The 24360-nt window shown below is 45.1% G+C and overlaps 1 protein-coding gene across 6 annotated transcripts in view; it reads left to right on the forward strand.

The window, feature by feature from the left end:
- Positions 1-18568, forward strand: part of XPNPEP3 (X-prolyl aminopeptidase 3) — a 39223-nt gene extending 20655 nt beyond the window's left edge. For 4 of the 6 annotated variants that reach the window (XM_036019667.1, XM_036019668.1, XM_036019669.1 and 1 more), the window contains 6 exons: positions 5804-5866; positions 6657-6770; positions 8404-8489; positions 11049-11229; positions 12281-12410; positions 17713-18568. In XM_036019667.1, coding sequence (XP_035875560.1) covers positions 5804-5866; positions 6657-6770; positions 8404-8489; positions 11049-11229; positions 12281-12410; positions 17713-17879 — 741 coding nt within the window. In that variant the 3' untranslated portion in view covers positions 17880-18568. The remainder of the gene's footprint in view (positions 1-5803; positions 5867-6656; positions 6771-8403; positions 8490-11048; positions 11230-12280; positions 12411-17712) is intronic. The other 2 variants (XM_028532231.2, XM_028532230.2) reach the window with 1 other exon arrangement.
- The last annotated feature ends 5792 nt before the right edge of the window (positions 18569-24360 follow it).

The following is a 24360-nucleotide window of genomic DNA, read 5'->3' on the forward strand; positions in this document are numbered from 1 at the left end:
CTCTGGTTTGTCAGGGTCTTTCTTCAGGTACACTGTCCGGGGTTCTAGCTACAGCCAGACCAGCAAAGACTACTTACAACTAATTACAAATGCGATAAACATATGTCTTTGTTTTTCTTCAAATCACTGATTTTTAAAATAAGGAAGAGAAGAAGCTAAGAATAGATCTGTGGATAGATAGATAATGTTCAGGGCTCCAGAGAAGTGATCAGCCCAGTGACCAGATGCCTCTGCGTGCAGTGTAAAATCAGGTACACATCTGCCCGGAGTGTTCCGATCCACACTTCTGTCCCTTGTCCACACTGTTTTCCCGAGAGACTATTTTAAGTGTTGTGCCAAAATTTAGAATCTGAGCTATTGTTCCCTTTACGTACCAACCCAGTAAAGACGTCAGACAGGGAGATGGAGTTTGGGTTACTTGTTTTAATGAACCACGTCTGCCGGTGACCGTTCTGTGAGTGTTCCCAACCTGGTCTACAATTACACTGTAAGATTTTGAGGGACTTGTGGTCTGGATGGCGGCATAGGTAAACACAGGTCACCTCCTTGCCCAGCCACATCAGAATGACAACTAAATTGTAGAACAGCCGTCACCGAGAACTGGCAGAAATCAAGTTGCATGGAAATCTGACAACTATGGGATTAAAGAAACCACATCCAAGCCCTGGCTGGCATAGCTCAGTGGATTGAGCGCCAGCTGTGAACTAAAGTGTCACAGGTTCAATTCCCAGTCAGGATACATGCTTGGGTTGCAGGCCATGACCCCCAGCAACCGCACATTGATGTTTCTCTCTATCTCCCTTCCCTCTCTAAAAAAAAATAAATAGATAAAATCTTAAAAAAAAAAAGAAAGAAAGAAACCACATCCACCCCGACTGGTAGAAGGGGCGTGGATGACAGAACCAGATGGTCCCACATCCACATGTGGTGGATAATAATTCAGGAGGGATAGCTCAGGTGTAAGGGGTGCCAGCCCCACACCAAGCCTGCCAGCCCAAGTTACCAATGCCAGGAAGATGATTCCCCTTAGCTTCTGGCTGCAAAAACCAGCAGGGATTGAGCCGTTGGAAGAAACTTATAGAGTCCCAAGCAGTTCCTCTTAAAGGACCCACACACGGACTCACCTACTCAGACTCTGCCCTCCGAGTTCTGGAACCAGGGTAGCAGTTTGAAAGACACCAGTGGCATATAGGGAGGAACCAAAGTGGCTGGCTTCAAGGCAAGAGCTGGAGGACGGCTTTCTCCCAGACGGAAAGGCGGGCAGAGCCACAGAGCAAGCAGGTGCCACATCTGAGACTCCATCAACCTCGCTAACACTGTTTGCCCCACCCTGGAGATCCCCTGAGGCGCCATCCCACCCGATTTACAGCCCTTTACAGCCCGTAACAGTAGCTTTACCATATGAATGGCTGGTCTTGGCTCACGCTTCACAACTTCCTAAATCTTCTCAAACAAGCAACATCTGACCTCAGTGAGCCCCCAGCCCCTGTACCTCTTGCTAAGTGGCCCAAGCCTAGCACTAGCAGCAGCCAGCCTAGATTCACAGCTTGGCTTTTCCTGGGAATCTCCAAGCCCAGCACAAGTAGCAGCCATCTCAGATTGCTTTATAACTTAGGCAGGGTGGCCCTGAGCAAAACAGGTGAGGGCTGACCTTGGCCTCCACCACCCGGGAAACCCCAGGGCCTGCACAACCAGTAGACAGCTACAGACCATGCTGGAGCACCATCACCCTGGCCCTGCACAGCTGGTTCTCCATGCAGGGCAAAGGTTGGTGGTCAGTGGTCGCAGCCAATCCTTCAGTCAACTGGCCTGGAAAATCCTTCCCATTGACCTGTCAACAGCAACCAAAGCTCAACTACAAGAGGAGGGTGTACTCAGCCCACACAAGGGGCACACCTCAAGTACCCAGCTTGGGTGATAGGGGCTGTGCCACTGGACCCTACAGGACACCTACTACATTAGGTCATAATACCAACACAGAGTTATAGCAGCTCTACCTAATATATAGAAGCAAACACAGGGAGGCTGCCAAAACAAGGAGACAAAGAAACACAGCCCATATGAAAGAACAGATCAAAACTCCATAAAAAGAACTAAACAAAGTGGAGATAAGCAATCTGTCAGATGCAGAGTTCAAAACACTTGTTATAAGGATGCTCAAGGCACTTAGTGTGGACCTCAACAGCATAAGAAAAATCCGGTCAGAAACAAAGAAACATCCTTTCTTTTGGGCTACAAGCCAATATAATTTATGCCTACGTGATACTGATGAGTTAGATCTTCTTGCAGTCTGATTTGTTTTAAAATAAGTAAGGGACCTTGCCATTAGAGTTCAGTAACCTTTGCAGAACGGGGAGTTAGTACCAATTATGGGAGAAGCAAAACTGGGACAGGAGTCAGACCTTGCCCAGGCCATCTGTCCTACAGCTGAACGTACATCCTGCCTCCTGCACGTCTCTCCCTGAATCTCCTGTAAATACCTAAATGTGTGCTCTGCCAGCTGTACCAAACCTGACTCTTGTATTCTTTTTCATGGTTCATAATATGAAACTTATCTATATAATAGTTCTCCCCAACCCTTATCTAATTAACTAGTCCCCAAGTTCACTCCCAAGGAGGCAGAATAGTGTAGTGGGAAACAGACACCTGGGTTTAAATACCAAGATGTGTTATTTTGACCTGTGCCTCGTGCACAGCGGGACACCTAATAACCTTTTACTGTCTGTCTGCTTGCCTCTCTTAGTGCCTGCTTCTAACTCTGTCCCGGCCAGAGTGATCTTTATAAATCAGACTGTTCCTCTCCCACTTAAAGTCCTTTAGCGCCTCGCTGTTGTTTTTAGGATTAAGTTTCAGCATGCCCTCGCAGGGCCGTTGGTGGCCTGGCCCCTTCTGCCTTCCTTTGCAGCTTTACGGCTCATTCTCCCACACGCGCTTGACACTCTCGCCGTACTGAACATTCTCGAATGTCACAGTGTCCCTACTTTCACATCACCCACATGTGGACACACAGCCCACACCTTCATGAAATCGTCCCTGCCTTTTCTCTCCACTGTCCCTTGGCCATAGCTGTACAATGTCTCGTGATGTGTTCTGATTATGAGATGCACAGAGTGACATGCAAAAAAAACCCCATTGCACATTCTGAAAGAATCAAAATACAAACATTTCAATAGCAGCTGGTGAGGTAAGAGGGTCAGGTGTTAACTGGGAATGTGAACTACACTGTGAGGAGCCAACCCTAAGAAGTGGCAGTCATGAAGCCTGCCCCTGGATCTGTGCAGGAAGACATCGCACACATCGTAAGGATAGGTGGCCCTGAACCGGGTGCTGTCATCTGTGAGGAAATGGGCTCGTAGGAGGCACGTTCATTACAAAAAGAAAGAAAGCGAGGTCAGGCATTTGACCTCCTAGGAAGCAAGAAGAACTTTTCTATTCAGTTTAGTCTGTGTAGCAGTGTAAAGGTGCCATAACTGCAGAAATTCTCTGCTGTTCAGTAAAAGTTTGAAAGGAAATTAATTTAAAAAAAGAAAAGAAATCCCTGTTTTAAATGAATTGAACCTCACTAGAACTGCCACATTTTTCTTCTTTCTTTTTTTCTACTTTCATTGTATATTTATGTATATAATTATACATACATAAATTATATATAACATTTATTAAAGTGTTTTTTAGTGCTTTTTTACATTTTTTTTATTCACATACAGTTTTCTGCCTTTTCCCCCCACCCCTCCCCACCACCCCAGTCCTCCCTTCCTCCCTCCCTTCTTTCTTTTTTTGTTTACAATTTTATTTATTTCTTTTTAGAGAGAGGGGAAAAGAGGGAGGGAGAAATAAAGGGAAAGAAACATCAATGTTTGGTTACCTCTCGTGCACCCCCTACTGGGACCTGGCCTGAAACCCAGGCATTGCCCCGACTGGGAATCAAACCAGAGACCAGACACTCAATCCACTGAGCCACACTAGCCAGGGCTTTTTTTTTTCTCTTTCATTTTAGCTTCATAATAACTTATAGTGCTAACTAGTTATTTATCAACATTTGTGTGTGTTGATAACTACTTTAACTGATTTTAATTGCTAAATCATTCAGCAAATTTTTAAAAATATTTTATTTATTTATTTTTTAGACAGAGGGGAAGGGAGGGAGAAAGAGTTGGGTTGCCTCTTGCACACCCCACACCAGGGAACCTGCCTAACAACGTAGGCATGCACCCCAACCAAGACTTGAACCGGTGACCCTTTGGTTTGTAGGCCAGCACTCAATCCACCGAGCCACACCAGCTGGGGCCCATTCAGCAAACACTTATAGTAAGGTAGCTAGCTACTGTGGTAGCAGGTACTGCTGTAGGTTTTAAGAATATACAGTGGTGAGCAAAATGGATAGTCTGTGTGTCCCTGTGCTTACGTTCTAGTTGAGGCAAGACAGGAAACAAACACATGGTAAATAGTCAGCTGGAATGAAATGCTGTGAAGTAAAATGAAGCAACAGAAGGGGGAGAGCATGGTGGAAAGTGCTCCTTTAGATAGGGGGCTTCTAGAAGGACAAAACACCGGGGGGAAGGTCAGAATGAGAAGAGGGAGCAAGCTGTGCAGACACTCCCACGGCCGTCCCACTCACTTTTCCTGTTGGGCTCGACGGTGTCGTCGTTTCCTTGTACGTTGAAAAATGTTATTCAAACATTCCTTCCCACATTGCATTCACTTAGAGTCTAACAACTCTAGAGAAATTCCTTGCTACTTGCAGTAGCATACAGTTATGTCCCTGAGCAGCTGATTTGTTTTTGCCCCACAGACACTGGAAATTATGTAACTGACGGAGTTTTTCTCTTTCCGTTGGCTGCTAGAAAACTCCGAGGTAAATTTGTGGACCATCTGTAGTAGCCATAGTGATTGTGGTGTGCATTGTTATTTTTTTTTTTTGAGCTTCATCCCACCAAGCCTTGCCTTTCTTTAACTGTATCCAGAATTTATGCTGTTTTGTATTTTATGTATTCATGTAAGCTAATCAGAATCCTACTTGGGCCCTGACTGGTGTGACTCAGTTGGTTGAGCATCGTCCCACAAAGTGAAAGGTTGCTGGTTCAATTCCTGGTCAGGGCACATGTCTGAGTTATGGGCTCACTCCCGGTTGGGGCATGTGTGAGGGGCAACCAATTGATGTTTCGCTCCCTCTCTTTCTCCCTGCCTTCCCCTCTCTCTGAAAATAAATAATAAATCTTTCCCAAAAATCCCTGCTTGAAATAAGGTACCACAGTGAGTTATAAGCACCTATGTTTATAAAAATAGAAAAACACAACATAGATGTAGTGTAGCTGTCACAGAGAACTAATCGCCAAGGGACATTTGGCAATACCTGATTATCACTGGGAAGTGCTACTGGTATCTGCATTGAATAGGACAGCCTCCGCAGCCAAGAATTATCCAGCCCAAAATGTCGATAGTGCTGAGGTTGGGAAACCCTACTGTAGACTGGGCTTTTCAACCCATAATCTCATTCATTCCCTGCTACAGAAGCATTTGGTTCCATAAGTGACAAATGTGTTTCCATGTAGCTTATCCTGGCAGACAACATATATTCTAACTGGGAAGGTTGGGTGCCCTCCCACTAAACCTGCGATCAGTCAAATATTTCTGAATGCAATATTTTCCCCTTTAGAAATTTATGTTGTCGTGCCCACAGTGTCACAACTTCAGGTTCACAAAATTGGGGGAAGGGTGCTTTTCATTTGAATTCCAGTGTTTTAAATACTTGAATAAGCAAAACAGTTAAAATAAGATTTTCTTTTATCCTCCGTTCCCTTCACAGGCTTTCATAGAGACCATGTTCGCCAGTAAGGCCCCTGTGGAGGAGAGCTTTCTCTACGCTAAGGTGAGCTTCAAATTACTGGGAAGCTTTTGGGGGAGGCAGATGTAGAACAATTTCACTGGCCTGCGGACGGCGTCTGTCCAGCTCTCATGGACGTGACCAGGGCACCAGTGGAGAGGATTTCATTCCTGAGTGTCACTGGTAATGTGTTAGATGAGTCTAAAGTGTGCGGAGCTGCAGTAAAAGGAAGAGGATTTCGGAGGAGAACCACGGAAGAAGGGAAGGCTCACACAAACGTGTGATGAGAAGACTGTTTAAGTACATGTGAAGGCAGAGAGCGGGAGGTCGGGCTGGGCATAGTCGCAGGTGGCTGTCAGTCTCGAGCTCCATCCTAGGACATAGTGAGAGGCGTAGAATTTCCCATTTACCTACCGTCTCTTTGAAATTTCCCAGAGCATGAAGGTTAATAGCCACTTGAAGGGTTGATGTGAGTCACTTAGAGCTGTTGTTAGAATGCAAGCTGTATTCCAGTGTTTAGGAATAAACATGACTGTCTCACTTTACTCGGCCTCGAGCGCAGGTTTTCTGGGTCCGCTTCTGGACTTAATTTGAAAAATCACGGGAAATTTAGAGTACTCAGAAGAAGAGAACAGATTTGGTAATAGGATTGAATAACAGGATTGGGATGAGAATAAGAAGGGGCCTGAAATTACAGCGTGAGAAGTGTTGTTAGATGTGACGGGTAGTTTCCCAGTGATGACCCCGGGGAACGGGATGTACAGGGAGGCGCGGGCTGCTGCTGGGATGGCCCTAAGGAAGTCCTTCTTCAGCCACACTTGCTGCTGTTTTCCAGTTTGAATTTGAATGCCGGGCCCGGGGAGCAGACATCTTGGCCTACCCGCCTGTGGTTGCCGGAGGTAATCGGTCCAACACGTTGCACTATGTCAAGAACAATCAGCTCATCAAGGTACGCGGAATGCCCATGGGTCCAGGTGCCCTAGCAGAAAACTCACTGTCCTCGGGATCCCCCGCCTGCAGCCTGCACAACATAACTGCCATTTATATAAAGTACTTTATGATTTATGAAGTGCTTTTCCAGACATTGTCTCGTTTGATCCTCACACGGCCCTGTGAGATAGGAGCAGTTACTGACATGCCACTTAATAGGTGAGGAAAATAAACTTCAAAAAATTAGGTAACACGGTAGTGCAGAGGCAAGTATTCTACCCTAGAGCCTCGGCTCACTTTCTTTCATAACACCCCTTCTCCAAGGACTGGTAGCTACGTGGGAGCAGGCAGCTTTAAGAATACATTATTAGCGCCCCAGCTGCTGTGGCTCTGTGGGTTGAGTGCTGACCTATGAACCAAAAGGTCACTGGTTCAGCCTGCAGCATGTGCCTGCTGGCGGGGGCATCCAGGCCGGGTGGCCCTGTTGGGGGTCGGGGGTGTGTGAGAGGTAACTGACTACAGGTTGCATCAGCACTTCTCTCTCTCTCTTTAAAATAAAAAAAAATTTTTTTTAAAGAATATTTTATTAGCTCTGAAAGAATTTATCTTTTATGGTTCTCTCCATATGACTATACAAGTAATGAATTGTGTGTTCCTCTAAATCCACTTTTAATTATTTTAATATTCAGTAAATTCAAAATACCAATATAGCAAACAAATTATACCGCATGTTATTTAAATGAATACCCATGAACCACTCAGGCTACTCAAGAGTCAGAACAGTACCGATACCTGTATCTGTGGTGTACCCTTCCTCCTGCCTCCCTCCCACAGGCACTCGCTGGTGGCCCGCATTTTGCAGTTTGTCATTCCCTTGATTTTTTTTAATACTTCTATCACACACGGTATGCTTGCTTATAAAACATGTAAACATATATGTAATGTGTAGTTTTCAGGTACTTAACTTTTGTTTTACTCATTAATTGTGATAATATTAGTTGTTTTCTAACAGAAAATTTATCATTTTGCCAGAAACAAAAATCACATCTATTCCTCAAAGTTACTGTTACTATATATGCACTATTGGATCATTACTCTGGTGTGCCAAGTTCTGTGCTTATTTAGAGATAAATAAGGTATGTCCTGTCTTCAAGGGCACAAGTAGGTCATCTTATTGTAACATGACAAGTAGCAAGACAGAGACATACCCAAAGTTTCCTTCTTCCCCCGCTTGCGTTTTGACAGGGAGCAGAAAGGGAAGTGATGCCCTAAAGTCACATGGTTAAGAGTGATTGTATATGAGTCAGTCCCTAGGTAAGACCCTTACCTAGGGTTTTGTTAACTAAAGGTGATAGTGGTAATGGTGACATTTATGATGGGCTGGTGTTTACACCTAGAAATTCGCACCCAGGCATCCTGGTTCCAGAGCCAGTGCACCTAACCACTACCCAGTGGCCCCTTTCTTAAGGGACCATTCATTTGAAGAATTTAGATGCTGTTTCTTGTGAGAAGGAACCAGAGACAATTAGTCTTCTTTAAATTAGAGCTCTTTAAATTGATGTAACGTGACAGGCACAAGGAGTTTAAATGCAAAGAAGAAACAACCGCCAATCTGGGGGCACATGCTCTGACCCGTCTTACTTTCGTTCCAGGACGGGGAGATGGTGCTGCTGGATGGAGGGTGCGAGTCTTCCTGCTATGTGAGTGACATCACCCGAACCTGGCCTGTCAATGGCAAGTAAGGCTTCTGCAGATCCCACTGCTTCTCGGACTATGGTTACGTTTAGAAGAAATGGCTAAAAATATAGACGGTCCACTCTAGCTCGGGTTAACTGCCTTTGCAAAGCTCCTGATTATTTGCTAAGACTGTTTCATTCATCATATCACCGAATTGGGCACCTGGAAACACCTAATTAACATCCACACACACACATATGTATACGTGTGTGTGTGTGTGTGTGTGTGTGTGTAAGTTGGTAAGCAGATTGATTGATAATAATGGATCACATTTAAGGAACTGACTCACACATTTGCAGGGCAGCCTAGAAACTTGAAGCAACCGTTGATGTTGCAATCTTGAGGCAGAATTCACTCTCCAGTATAGCAAGGCAGTTCTAGCATTTGAACTCATTTAGTATAGGATACGTTTTGGCCCACGTTTCAGCCAACCAAGCAAACAACCTATTAGAGCCTTTCTGACCCCTTAAGCTGTAACAGTGACTCCAGAATCCCTGCTTAGAGGACTCATATCAATAAATTCAGCCTGACCCAACTTTCTGTTCTCCCGCCATCACCCCACACGTCACTGTCCTTTCCCACACGTTCTAGAGTTTTTGTCTGGATAAATAGGAAAAATTATGTAGTTCCTTTTGGTTATTGGGTCACACTTGATACCTAACCTTTCAGGGCCTGCTAGGTAGGAGTACAGTGTAGTTAAAGGTGCAGAGGCAAGTACCAAGGCAACTGCCCGTGGGTTCTCGGCCAGAACCTGGTTCATCTCAGACGGTGGTAGAAGGACCGCTTCCACCAGCAGAGGTGCCTCAGCAGAATTTAGGGGCTCAGTGTCCCCAGCTTCATCAGAGTCGGTCAGCATTGCGCAGCGCAGATCTGTGCGTTCCCGTGCATGTAAATTTCACATTTAAAAAACTTCTGAAGTATTTAGTGGGACTGTGGTGGCGTGGAGTGTGGATGCAAACGTAACAATGTCGATAGTCAACGCAGCCTGAGAGCCGGGTGTGTAGGTGTTCATTGTACCATTTTATTGTTATATTTAAATATTTCTCTATTAGGGAACATTTACATAGTATCTATAATTATAAAAAACATCACAGTGACCATTTTTGTACATTCAGCTTTTTTTGAATTTCAGATTTTTTTTTTAGGACGGGTACTTACAACAGAATTACAGGCTTAGTTTATATGAGCATCTTTGAAGACCTTTGATTTAATTGGCTGTACTAATTTACACTCCTAGCAACAGTACACAAAAATATATACCACCCCACTGTGGTTATTTTATCATTTTCCCCCGTGATTGCTAAAGACATTATTATTCTGAAGACACCTGTAAGTTACTAGTTACCAGAGTATTGACTGGTTTATCCCATGACACATTTTGCCTATAAGGAGTGGATCCCTAAGCTTTTTTTTTTTTTTTTTTTTTTAATAAAAATTGGAAAGGATCACGAGTGACCTGGTACGGCCCTCTGACAGCATTCACAACCGGGTGCACCTTCTGGCCCAGCTCGTGTGTGTCTGCTGAATGGGGGACTGTTCGTGCCGCCGTGTGAAGGGTTGTTGCGCTTCCTGTTGAACTTCTGGGCTGTGATTAAGGTCCTGCCAGTAATGATACGTTGGTCCTAATGAAACACCTACAGCGCCCCATCATCATCACCTTGGAGTTTTTCTCGTCAAACGTGGAAGTAAATATTAAGCAAAACATAATTCCACAGCTGAAAGGCTTTTGGTTTTGTGTTAAAGAAAGGATTTATTGGGCCATCCTCTAGCCAGCAAAGGACCAGGTCGCGGGACGTGCCGTCCAAAGCACCAGCAGCAGGGCCTGGGGGGACGCAACGTGTGTGCTGTCCTGGAGTCGATGGGCACTTTTGTGCCTTATGTTTAGGGAAGGAAAGGGGGTAAGTTGCTTTGAAAGGACTAACATTGGCTACAGTTTAAGGAGCGGTGGTGAAGGCAGCACAGTTCTAGGAGCTCAGTCCAGAGGAAGAAATATTTATTGCTTTTTTAAAAAGATTTTATTTATTTACTTTTTAAAAAGATTTTATTTATTTAGAGAGAGAAAGAGAGGAAGAGAAACATCGATGTGTAAGAGAAACATCAATTGGCCGCCTCTTGCAGGCCCCCAACCAGGGACCTGGCCTGCCACCCAGGCATGTGCCCTGACTGGGAATCAAACCGGTGACCTCTCATTTCACAGGATGGCGCTCAACCCACTCAGCCACACCAGCCAGGGCGAAATAGTTACTGGTTTTGATTGGTTACAGGTAACAGTCCTGAAAGTTCATGCACAACATGCTGGACGTGGTGGTGGCTGGTGCTTGGCTCGTAGATGCTTGGAAGTTGATTCCAAGCATCTACGGCTTGGAGCATCACAGCTCGAACTGCTGCTCAAATACGAGCAGTCTTTTGTTAGTTGGCACAGGGCAATCAGCTGGTTTTCTATTCCTGTCTCTTCCTCTCACTCTCCATAATTTGATTTGTAACATATCAGAATTCTTCTCTTGTCACAAACTCCCTGCATTATCAGTTAATTCAGGTTCTTTGGTTTTCCTGTCCCCAGGTTTACAGCACCACAGGCAGAGCTTTACGAAGCTGTTCTAGAGATCCAGAGAGATTGTCTGACCCTCTGCTCCCCGGGAACAAGCTTGGAGAACATCTACAGCATGATGCTGACCCTGACAGGACAGAAGCTGAAGGAGTTGGGGATCATAAAGAACGTGAAGGAAAATAATGCCTTCAAGGTACCTCACTTCTTTTGGCTTCACTTCTCAAAAACACCTTGCATGCTGCTCGGTTTTTATGGAAAGCTGATCAGATTTAGAAACGGCCTTGGTGATTCTCCAGCTGTAAAAGGAACTTGGATTGAACGGGCATCACAACAAAGCGAGTCAGTACTTATTCCTCCCAGAAGGTGGCAGCACATTCTGCTTCATTGCGTACCGTGTAACTAGCTCAGTCATCAGAGGACATAAAATGAAGTCTAGGGCAAACGTGGAAGGGACACAGAAAGGAAGAGAGATTAACTCTTAATTCTTTTGTGGTGATTTTGAAAAGGTAGCGGTTGGAGGGGATGGTGTTTGTTGCTTCAATGGCATTGTTGAGACTTTAATAGTATCCTCAAGGGCATGTCTTGAGTGAATTTCATCTGTGTCCAAAATGTAATGGTGTTCCACGAAAATGTAAAGCCTCAGCTTTAAATTAAAATGCCGGATGGTCAGTCCCAACAGACCATTAAGGTATTTCCCATTTCCACAGTTAGGCTGCCCGGGGTTTTTTATCGATAGGAAAGAAACTATGAATTCCTCTTGTGCAGGCCGGCAAATCTTTAATAGATAGAAATATCCAGGCCAATAAATGCCTGGTAATTACTGTTATCTGATGTTTCATCCTGTTCCACAAGATGGTAAGAGATACTTAGGGTCCCCAGAGTAGACTTTCTAAGAGGGGTGTGTGAACATTGAAATTAGAACTATTCTAACACAGTCATTCTCCCGTTCCCTGAGAAAAGAGATTTCCATTTGCCATTGTTGCTACCGGGGTTACCCAAGCCTGCATGTGTGTGTATGTTGATAGTGGGAATGAAAGTGTGTGTTAGTTCATCTGCACCGGCAGGGTTTCATACAAGAGGTGGCAGTTGATCAGGCCTCTTGAGCAGTAGCCCAAGGACGGGTTCCATGCAAGCAGCAGAACTATGGGGAAGGTATTAACGTGTATCTCAGTGATTCATGCATGCCCAGCTTTCCCCTGAAGGGGTCGCTGCTCTCATAACACTGTGGCAATTATCTTTTCCAGGCTGCTCGAAAATACTGCCCTCATCATGTCGGCCATTACCTCGGGATGGATGTCCATGACACTCCGGACATGCCCCGCTCCCTCCCTCTGCAGCCCGGCATGGTGATCACAGTGGAGCCAGGTAAAAGGGGTGGGAAGCAGCTCCTGACCCCGTGGGACAGATGCTGGTAGTGTCAGATAAAAAGGAAAACATCACTTATTCTCACCTAAACTAACATAATTAAATTAGGAGTGGGGGCAGAGAATGACTCTGTGTAGAAGGGAACTTTATTTTAGATTTTTCTTGAGCTTTCTTATTTAACATCACACAGTTAGTTTAATTTGACTTCTCCAGCAAACAATACAAGGGGACAACTCTCTATAAGTAGGTATGAAGAAATAAATCTTGCCCTGAGTGGTGTGGCTCAGTGGATTCAGTGCTGGCCTGCAGACAGAGGGGTCACTGGTTCGATTCCCAGTCAGGGCACATGCCTGGGTTGCGGACCGGGTTCCCCAGTGTGGGGCACACTGGAGACAACCACACATTGATGTTTCTCCCTCCCTCACCTCTGTCCAAAAATGAATGGATAAAATCTTTAACAACCATGCCTTTGCCAGGGCCAATTTGTGCTGGTTTCTGGGCAGTAGTGGTGGGCCGCTCACACTGCTGAAGCTCCCAGTGCTTCTCCTGCAGAAAGACCCTCAGGCTCACCGTGTTCTTAGCTGCGCCTGCTCTACAAACTGCACTGAACTGCCCACGTTACCCTACTTCTTCGTATCCAAATTCTTTCTTCTGAGCTTCAGAGAAAGCTGGCGATTTCGTGGTTCCTGGCTTGCATGATGCTAAGCGTTGGGCAGATTTCAGCAGAGATGCGGTAGCCATGACAAAGTGTGAAGAGTGCTATTACAAGAGTCAGTTTTTAAATACTGATGCTGTTTTTGTTGTGAAAACTGATTTTATTCTTAGATTTCAAGTATTTCCATCTCTAAAGTATGTAATTATAGCTGGGACATGGCTTTCTTAGTCATTCTGGAATGTGAACCTCTTTTTAACTAAGGTATAGTTGATATACAGTATTATATTAAAGGTGTTTAACATAGTGAGATTTCACATTTATGCACCTCACAAAGTGATCACCATAAAAAGTCCCTTATCCGTCTGCCACCAAAGTCACTGTGGTGTTATTGAAGTGTATTCCCTGTGCTGTACTTGACCCCCCTCTGACTTACATGGTAACTCTAACTTTGTACCTCTGTTCCCCTTACTTCCCTTCACTTTTTCTCCCACGCCCCACTGCCCAGCCCTCTGGTAACCATCAGTTTTTCTGAATCTGTGAGTCTGTTTTGTTTGTTCATTTGTTTAGGTTTGTTTGTTTGTTTTTAAGATTTATTTTTAGGGAGGGAAGGGAAGGAGAAAGAGAAAGAGAGTGAGAGAGAGGGAGAGAGGGAGAGAGAGAGATATGGTTCCTGGGGGCCGTGGCCTGCAACCCAGGCATGTGCCCTGACTGGGAATCGAACCTGCAATGCTTTGGTTCACAGCCCGAGCTCAATCCACTGAGCTACGCCAGCCAGGGCCATTTCTTTAGTTTTTTTAGATTTAACATGTGTGAAATGATACAATATTTGTCTTTCTATGACTTACTTCACTTAGCACAATACCTTCTATGGTCTATCCATGTTGTCACAAATGGCAAGATTTCATTCTTTTTCATGTCTGAGTAATGTGTAAATACACATTCAATTTTCCTTTATCCATTTATGGACACTTCTTGTGTCCGTATCTTGGCTACTGTACATAATGCTGCGGTGAACATAGGGGTGCACATATCTTTTCAAATACTGAATTAGTGGGTTTTTTCCTTCGAATAAGCACCCAGAGATGGAATTGGCGGGTCCTTCTTTGTCTCTAGTTATAGCCTGTGTTTTAGAGTCTGTTTTGTCCAATACGAGTATTGCTATCCCAGCTTCTTTTTTTTGTTTTGTTTCCATTTCCATGAAATATCTCTTCCATCCCTTTACTTTCAGTTTATGTGTGTCTTTCAGTCTGGAGCCTCACATGGGCAGCATATGCAAGGGTCTTGCTTTTCTGTCCATTCAGTCATCCTATGTTTTTTCAGCGGAGCACTTAGTTTACATTTAACGTAATTTTTGATAGATATGTACTTATTGCAATTTTAATAGTTTTCATACTAGATTTATAAGTAGCTGGTCTATCATCTTTATGTTGCCTTTACTAGTGAGAACTTTTTTTCTTTCATATATTTTCTTATTTCTAGTTGTGGCCTTTTCTTCTCCACTTAAAGAATTCCCTGTAACATTCCTGGTAATGTTTGTTTAGTGGTGGTGAACCGCTTTAGCTTTTGCCTGTCTCCGAAAATCTTGATCTCTCCTGCAATTCTGAATAATAACCCTGCTGGGTGGAGAGTACTCCTGGCTGCAGCTACTTTCCCTTTCATCATGTCGTGTGTGTTGTGCCCCTCCTTTCTGCCTGCAAAGGCTCTATAGGAAAGTCAGCTGACAGTCTCATGGGCATTCCCTTGTATGAAACTAGTTGTCTCTCTCTTTCTGCTTTTAAGATTCTCTTTTTGTTTTGAACAGTTTAATTAAAATCTGTCCTGGCATGGGTCTCTTTGGGCTCATCTTGTTTGGGACTCTGTGCTTCCTGGACTTGATGTCTGTTTCCTTGGCCAGATTAGGGAAGTTTTCACCCATTATGTCTTCAGGTAGGTTTTCCATCCCTTTCTCTCTCTTCTCCTTCTGGGACCCCTGCGATTCAAATGTTAGTACCCTTGATGTTGTCCTAAAGATTACTTATGCTACCTTTATCCTTTTCAGTTCTTTTTTATTTTTGATCTTCCAGTTGGGTGACTTTCACTGTCCTGTCTTCTTGATTGCTACCCATTCTTCTGAGTCTTCTGGCCTGCTGTTGATTCCCTCCAGTGTGTTTCTCGTTTGAGTTGTTGTATTCTTCAGTTCTGATAGGTCTTTTTTTGTAATTTTTATATCTTTGTTGAAGTTCTCACTCAGTTTATCCACTTGTCTGCAGAGTTTGGTGAGCATCTTTATAGCTATTACTTTGAACTCTGTCTAGTGACAGCTTAGCTCAGTTTCATTTAGTTCTTTTTCCACAGTTTTATCCTGTGTTTTTTTTGTTGTTGTTGTTTGTTTGTTTATTTATTTGGAACATACTCTTCTTTTAAAGACTTTATTTTTAGAGAGAAGGGAAAGGAGAGAGAGAGAGAGAGAGAGGGAAAAAGAGAGAGAGAGAGAGAGAGAGAGAGGAACATCAGTGGTTGCCTTACCTGGGGACCAGGCTGCACCCAGGCATGTGCCTTGGCCAGGAATTGAACCGGCGACCTTCTGCCCTGCATGATGACGCCTGACCAACTCAGCCACATAGGTCACAGCTAGAACATAATCTCCTCTCTCTTTATTTTGTCTGTTTGTTTCTATGTATTAGGTAGGTGAGCTAAATCTCCTGGTGTTAAAAAATGGCATTATTTAGGTGTCCTTTGGGGTCCATTGGTGGAATCCCTCTTGTCACCAGAGCCAGGTGCTCTGGAGGTATTATTCCCTAGGTGGACTAGTGTGGCCTCCTGTTGTGGCAGGGCGACAACTTCAATGGACACACTGGCAGGTGAGGCTGGGCCTGGCCCGCTGGCTGTGGGGGCCTGGCCACGGCTGTTGCAGGCTCGCTGGTGAGCAGGACCAGCCTTCAGTGTGGTTGGCTACACAGCCCAGCTACACTGGTGCAGACACACTGCTGTGTGCTGGTGCCGACTGAGGCCACCCACTGGGTGTGGCAGACCAAGAGCATATTTGGAGGGGTGCTGGCCTGGGTGGGTCCTCAGGGACATGCCGGGATGGGGTGAGCAGTGTCAGCAACGTTAATGGAGAGTGTCAGGTACCACGCCTGCCAGTGTCAGACCAGCTGCGTTACAGAAAGGGGGAGATGACGCCCACCAGCACCCCTGACTCAGGAGAAAATCCCAGCAGACTCCTGTTCCTGCAGCGCACACCCTAAAGTCAGCCAGTGCGTCATCCTCACATGTGACTCAGGTGCTTTTCAAACTGCTGCCTCTGTGCTAGGACTCAGAGCACAGCTTGGGTTTCCTTCCGCTGTTTGGCTCTCCCAGACATGAGCCCCACTGGTCTTCAAAGCCAGATGTTGTGGGTGCTCCTCTTCCTGGTGCTGGTCCCCCAGGCTAGGGCTTGGCCCCCTCGCTCTTCGACGATGACCTCCACAGCCATGATGTCCCTCCCACTTGTGAGTCATCACGTAAGGAATAGGGAATGGGGGGTAGGGTGAGTGTTGACTAGACTTTCAGTGTGGCCTTTTCTGCGTATCTGCAGCTGTAGGACATCTGTCCTGCTGGTCTTCGGTCCTCCTCCGAGACGGCTGCTCTATGCGTAGTTGTAGCTCAGATGTCGGTGAGAGGAGGCGAATGCGGGATATTTCTGCTTTGCCACCTTGAACTCAGTACCAGGAGGCTTGTTCGTGACTGCCAGTTTAGCTTGTCCGTGAAGTGTTGTTCCTGGTGGTTGGTGCACGATCCCCACAACCATCATGTCTCTGGATGGGATCGCTGAGTTGGGATGCATCTCTCACAGCGCCCTTTGACCCCAGTCATACGTTGCTGCCTGTGGCCTCACCTTACCCGTTAGTCCCATCGAGTCGGCACATGGGCGCTCCCTAGACCTTGACTGCATCTTTCTCTGATGATCTTTTCTTTTTATCACAGAGCAGCAACCAGCTGTGAGCATAGGTGGGGAAGTGTACCGTTTCTTTACTGAGAAATGACTCTTGTCTGTCTGACTTCATGGTTAGAAACCTGGGTACCTTGGGGCTCTTAGAATTTTCCAAATGTTCATTAAAATCTTCCTGTTTCTCTTACTTTATTTACAGCATGTACATCAGTTAAGTTTATGGCTTATTTGAGAGGGTTTATTTGAATATTTCTGCACCTTCTGGTTGTTCGGTCTTATAATCTCTAAATAAGTGTCTTGAAAATATATTTTGAAACATCTTATGTCTTTATTTTAGCAAAGCTCCCTTTTCTCACAGGACCGTCAGGCAGAGAAAGAATTCATTTTTGCTCTCCAGCAGTTCCCAGCATTTATGGACATACTCATGGGTCAAGTGGCTTTAGTGGCCTGATTGAGCCTCTAAACTATGACAGAATCATGATTGGCATTACTGCAGTTATATGGAGCCTGCGGTCTGGGCCAGAAACTAACTATAGTAATAGTTTTAGTAACGACAGTCAACATCTATTGACCATTATGTACCAGGTGCTTTTATATGTATTGTCTCATTTCATCTCCATGACTCGTAGGTAGACACTGTTAAGATCCCAGTTTTACACCTGAGTTTTAACAGGTTAATTTACCTACCCCGAATCATCCAGTGACTGCCTGTTGTAAACAGCACATTCTTTTTTTCTACTTCTCAGGCATTTATATTCCAGAGGATGACAGAGATGCCCCGGAGAAGTTCCGTGGTCTTGGTGTACGGATTGAGGATGACGTAGTGGTGACTCAGGGCTCACCTCTCATCCTTTCTGCTGATTGTCCCAAAGAGATCAGTGACATCGAACACATCTGCAGCAGGGCCTCTTGACCCCCGCTGCGGCCCGCGTGCATCTCAGGTTCAAGGGCTGTGCGCCGGCGCCCGTGCACATGAGCTTTCTGAGCGTTGTCTGCGTGTGTACCTTCGTCTGCGAGTTCCGTTTGGGAGTGCGGGGACTGTGTGAGTGTGTGTAGTCGTGTGTGTGGTCTTTTTTGTTCTGAGTAGCTAGAAATCAGGAAAGTTGAATTTTTGGACTGTATGTTACTGCAACGTTAGAAAAACATTAATTCTGCAGAGTTAATGACCCAGGCAAGTTTAATTTTTAAACATAAAGATAGTTCTCGGTTATATCTGTTCATGCATTCCAGTTAACGCATTTAAACACATTTAAATACAAATTTCTCCTCCCCGGGTCTTTTCCTTTCAGAGCTTTTGCTAAGATCCAGCTAATAGCGTAAGATACTTGTGTGACGCGTGTATTTGGACAAGTCACCAAGGCCTGCACTAGAGGCCACCCGTCGTGATTGTGTGTGGCGAATACATGCCTTTCACGCAGGTACCAGCCTCTTCCAGAGCCTGCACGCCTCCTGGAGCCACGTGAGCCCTCCTGGCGCTGGTGTCCTGCAGTCCCACAGCGTAGCACCGTCCAGGTTCCAGCAACACTAGCTATCAAACAAAGCAGCTTCGAGCCTTCTCACTCTTTGGTTGCCTAGGGCCTGGAAAGTGTTTAGATTCTTGAATAGGAATGAAAGAGAAAAAAAGGTATATATATATATATATATATATATATATATAGGTGTCTGCTACAGATCCAACCCTCTGTCTGTTCTCAGTCTAAAGGTGACTGCTTTCCCAGACACCCACACTCCCTTTATACATTCTGAACACACTGCCTCATAGCACACCCTGGAAGCTGCTGCTCTGGCCAAGGGCAGGCCCTCCGCTTACCTAAAGTGAGAGGAATGGCACCTCGTTTCCAGGGAGATACTCCTGTTAGCGTTCTGTGATGTCCTCTAGTGCTAACAGAAACAAAATACGAAACCCACCAAGTGCCTATCGACAGCCTGAGATCTTCTTTCTCTGCTGATAGCACGGGAAGAAATCTCTCTCTCAGCACACCACGGGACACAATTACACGAGAACTCAGATTGCAAAGTGAACAAGGCTAGAGTTTTGCAGATGGTTTATTTGGGAGCTTCTGTCAAAAAGAGAAGCTTTGAGAACTAGTGTGTCGTCGTCTTTTAAAACTGGATACGAACCTAAGACACATAAAACATGCTGATGACCGGAGCATCAATTTGAGGGTTTTTAAGACAGCTCATTTCCGCTGAGCGCCGGCGAGGGGATTAACGCTCACTGCGGCGACGGAGGCTCGCCCACCTTACCCGGGAACCCAGGGTACGGAGCCCAGAGCGGACAGGCAGGGCCTTCATCAGGAGACATCACACAATGACCCAAAGTGGCACAGACCATGCCCTCACAGCGTTTGCCCGCAATGCCTGGCTTTGCTGACCTGATCTAAGCAGCCGTGGGGACGGATGGCTGCACAGCTGGAGTCACCCTCTCCTCCTGCCTTCCCTCCAGCCTCTCGGGCCTGTGCTGCCTTCCAAAAGGATGGGACTGAAAATAAATCCACAACTCAGGCTTCTCACCTGCGGGCCCCTGTGGCCCTAACAGCCCTTACATTGGGTTTCCTTTGTTCATTCACAGCCCTGGAATAAGGAATTTCCCTTCTCCCTAAAAATTGTCTCTGGTCGTCAGTGTTTCGGCTAAGCGTTTAGGCAGGTTTTTTTGTATAGCAGCATAAAACAGATTCCTGAAGCAGACTCCTTCCAGTTAGATGCCAGTCGAGTTGCACAGGCGTTGCAAGTAGTAGTTCGGAAGGCTTCTGTGGAGCTCTGGGCTGATTTGTATTCCCTGACCCAGGTACATTGCCCTTGGAGCCCCAGATTGACCGTTGCCACTAGACATTGGAGTCAGACTGTCAGAACCATCCCGAGTGACCTAGTGCGCATCTCAGAGTGGTGCTGGGGGCTGTCCGTTAGGTCCAGGCGCGTGAGCGGCCGGCCGTGCACAGCGCGGGCATCTCATCCATCCTTCGCCGCACCACAGACGTGCCCCACATTTCCCCCCGTGTCTCAGCGTGATGAGTGCCCCGTGCACATAGCAGGCTCTCCCAGAACAAAAACCATAGTTTTCAGAAGTCTTTCAGGTGTTCCACTGGGAGTGTTCTCCCTGCATTGAGTAGATGAGCTTGAATCATTAACAGTGCCATCTAAGTGAAGCTTTGTTCTCTAGATAGCCACTGCCACATACTTTTCTATGTTTGTTTCAGAAATTGCTGTTCCCCTCTGCCCCCCAAAATCAGGAAACGGACTGTACAGTAAAAACCCTACTCTTCCCATAGCCCTAAAATCCACGTTAGGAAGCTACTTCTGGTGGTGGTGTCAGGGTCTCTGTGTGGGTTTTAAGCCTGGGCAGATATACTTCAAGCTACAGTGTTTGATGCTCCTACTAGAATGAGAAGATGAACACATGAAGAAGCCCTGACGTTGGGGCAGAATTCCATGGTCACAAAGCATGTGGGTCCTCCTGGCTGCTCTTCTGACCTCAGCCCCTGTGTCACGGGAGCTTGGGGTGAGCATCAGTGTTATTTGGGTCGGGGGTGCCCACGAAAACAAGGCATCGTGGGGTGTGTTCATGAGGATCTAAGAGGACTAGTTTTCTTAGCATTTCTTAATGCTTTGTATGAGTTTCGTGCAATTATATGAATTTGGACAAAATGCTGTTACTTTTAAGGCCCTTTCCACTGAATATAGTTGTCATTCCCCAATAAGGGAAAAACATTTGTTATTGTCATTTTAAAAATAAATTATAAAACAATAAAAGTGTAACCCATGTGTGTGTGATTTTCAAATCTAGAATCTACAGCTTTAAGAACATTTTGATTTACAATTTTTTTAACCCTCACCCTTGTATATGCATTGCTTTTAGAGAGAGAGAGACATCGATCAGTTGCCTCCCATATGCACCCTAACTCAGGGTCACACCCACAACCTAGGTGTGTGCCCTGGCTGGGAATTGAACTCACAATCTCTTGGTGTACAAGCCAACACTCCAACCAACTGAGCCACTGGGCAGGGCTGATTTACAAAATATTTTATTTTACAGAGTGTCCATTCATTGCTGTCACAGAATCATGATAGCAAACACGACATGTCTTACCAGTCACAGATCGGGGAGAAAACAGTGGATTAGATGCAGCCCATTCAAAGACTGACTCAAGGATCCAGTGTATAACACGGTGCCTGGGCTTGGTAACACTGTATCGTATAAATGAAATTTGTGAGTAAGAGTAGAGCTTAAAATGTTCTCCCACAAAAAAACAAAACAAATATGTGAGTTGACCGGGGCATTAATTAACTAGATGAGGGGCATCCTTTCACAATATCTTAAACATTTTGTCAGTTATGCTGCAAGGAAGCTGGGGGCAAAAATGGTTTACTCTCCACAAAACTAACCCATGGGTCTTCAAGCAGCCCCTATAGAACTTGGATCTAAACTAGAGCCGTCAGCATTTTATAAAGGTTGGTTTTTGTGGGGAAGTAGGGTCAACTTGCAAAATTGTAAATATGTGAACTACTGGTTCCGGCTTTCGGCTCAGAGGAGGCGAAGCCACAGCTCTGGCCGACCCAAATCCGGATTCACTCGACACCAGCCCCCTCCACCGTACTGTCGAAGTTCGACCCTGAAAAGATCAAAGTCGTACACCTGAAATGCAATAGTGGGCAAGTCAGTGCCACATCTGCCCTGGCCCCCAAGCTCGGCCCCTTGGGCCTGTCTCCAAAAAAGGTTGGTGATGACGTTGCCAAAGTGACTGGTGAATGGAAGGGCCTGAGGATTACTGTGAAACTGACTATTCAGAAGAGACAGGCCAAGACAGGTAGTGCCTTCTGCCTCTGCCCTGATCATCAAAGCACTGGAACCACTAAAAAACAGAAGCAAAAACACACTAAGCACAAAGGAAATACCACTTTTGACCAGATCGTCAGCGTTGCTTGACGGATGCAATACTGATGGGCTGGAGAACTCTGGACCTGTTGAAGAGATCCTGGTGACCTCCCAGTCTGCAGGCTGTGATGTTGATGTCTGCCACCCTCCTGACATCACAGATGACAACAGTAGTGGAACAGAATGCAAGCTAGTTACCTACAAAAGAATATTTCAATTAACCATTTGACAACCAAAAATAAATAAATATGTGCACTTTCTGAGCGAGCCATATCAAGAATCCTATGTGACGCTGGCTGGTGTGGCTCAGTGGATTAAGCACCAGACTGCAAACCAAAGGATCACTGGTTCGATTCCCAGTCAGGGCACATGTCTGGGTTGTGGGCCAGGTCCCCAGGATGGGCAACCACACATTGATGTTTCTCTCTCTCTTTCTCCCTTCCCATCTCTCTAAAAATAAATCTTTTTTTTTTAAAGAACCCTATGTGTAGCTTTCTCTCCCTATTAGGAATCCTATTTAAAATCGGAGGCATTCTGTAAGGCATGCTTTCCAACATTTTTCACTCCTGGCACATAAAAGGATATTTTTTGTACAGCACAACAGAATACACTTGGGATTTAGGAATATGTACATGTGATTTGGATTAAAAATTCATTACATATCTACATAAGAAAATTCAAAGTATACAGTGTTTTATTGAAAATTTTTAATTTATGAAATACTTCTAAAATAATTTTTAAAATATCAAGAGATATAGCTTACTTTTGGCAACGTGACCTTTTATGGTTCAAGTACAGTTGTGTCCACTTTGCCACCACTTTCCCCGGCCCCACCCACCCCCACCTCCCACCTTCAACCCTTCCCCTCTGTGGTTTTGTCCATGGGTCCTTTGTACATGTTCCTTGACTGCCCTTTCATGACTTTTTTGATAACAGGCTAAAATGCCTCCACATCATTCCTGATGCAGGCTTTTTAGTAACAATGTCTTCATCATAAAAGCCATCAACAATAAACTTCCACAAAAAAAGCTGAAAAAAAGATGAAAATTTTTATTATTCAAAAGTTTCCCGCCCTGGCTGGCGTAGCTCAGTGGATTGAGCTCGGGCTGCGAACCAAAGCATCGCAAGTTCAATTCCCAGCCAGGGCACATGCCTGGGTTGCAGGCCACGGCCCCCAGCAACTGCACATTGAATCTTAAAAAAAAAAATTTCCCCTGCCTGATGTTGTTCAGTGGACTGAGCACCGGCAAAGCAAAAGGTTGCTGGTTTAATTCCTGGTCAGGGCACCTGTCTGGGTTGTGGGCCAGGTCCCCAGTTGGGGGTGTACAAGAGGCAACCGTTTCTTTCATATCAGTGTTTCTCTTCCTCTCTTTCTCCCTCCTTTCCCATCTCTCTAAAAATAAATAAAATCTTATTTAAAAATGTTATCATTGAACTCATGAATAGATAAAACAAGGGACCTATCCATACAATGAAATGTTATTCAGCCATAAAAAGGAATGAAATACACATGCTACAACATAAGGAAATTTAAAAAATATTACGCCTAGTGAAAGAAGCCAGACAGAAGAGGCACGTATTATATAACTCCATTTTTTGTATGATTCCATTTATGTAAAATATCCAGAACAGGTAAACTGGTGGAGACAGAAAGTAGATTAGTGGCGGTCAGGGGCTCAGAATAGGGGGAAATGGAGAGGGAATGCTAACAGGTACAAAGTTTCTTTTTTAGGTGGTAGAAATGGTCTGGAATTAGTGGTGGTAGCTTCCCAACTCTGTGACTATACTAAAAACCAGTGAATTGTATACGATTACGGGGATTTTATGGTTTCTGAATTAAATCTTAATTTACCATTGATATTAAAAAGGCATCTAGTAACTTTCTTTTATTTCTAAAGATTGTATTTACTCTCTAGAGAGAAGGGAAGGGAGGGACAAAGAGGGAGAGAAGCATCAATGTGTGAGAGATCCATCAACTGGTTGCCTCTCACATGCTCCCAACAGGGGAACCAGGGCCCCAACCCAGGCATGTGCCCTGACTCAGAATCAAACCAGTGACCTTTTAGATTTCAGGCTGGCACTCAATCCACTGAGCCACACCAGCCAGGGCTAGTAATTGACTTTCAGTGACAAAATGTAATGTGAAATTTCTTATAATACGGATTTCCAATCAAATTAAGATCACATCAAATGTTTCAAGATAATGAAGTTATAATTTGTAGAATGTACATGTATTTTTTAATCCTCATGCAAGTATATGTTTACTGATTTTTTTTTTTTAGAGAGAGAGAAACATTGATTGGTTGCCTCCCGTACATACCCTGACCGAGGATAGGACCTGCCAACTTTTGATGCGTGGGATGACACTCCAACCAACCGAGCCATGCAGCCAGGGCCGTACATGTATTTTTAGAATAGTCACCCTGCCTATAGCTCTGACCACAAAGGTCAGAAGTACCCGGTGTACGTGAAGCAGAAAGCAGGGCTATCTGGGGCTACACCTGCAGAGTCCGGTCTGCAG

The sequence above is a fragment of the Phyllostomus discolor genome, chromosome 2 (genome assembly GCF_004126475.2).
Source record: "Phyllostomus discolor isolate MPI-MPIP mPhyDis1 chromosome 2, mPhyDis1.pri.v3, whole genome shotgun sequence".
Taxonomy (NCBI): Eukaryota; Metazoa; Chordata; class Mammalia; order Chiroptera; family Phyllostomidae; genus Phyllostomus; species Phyllostomus discolor.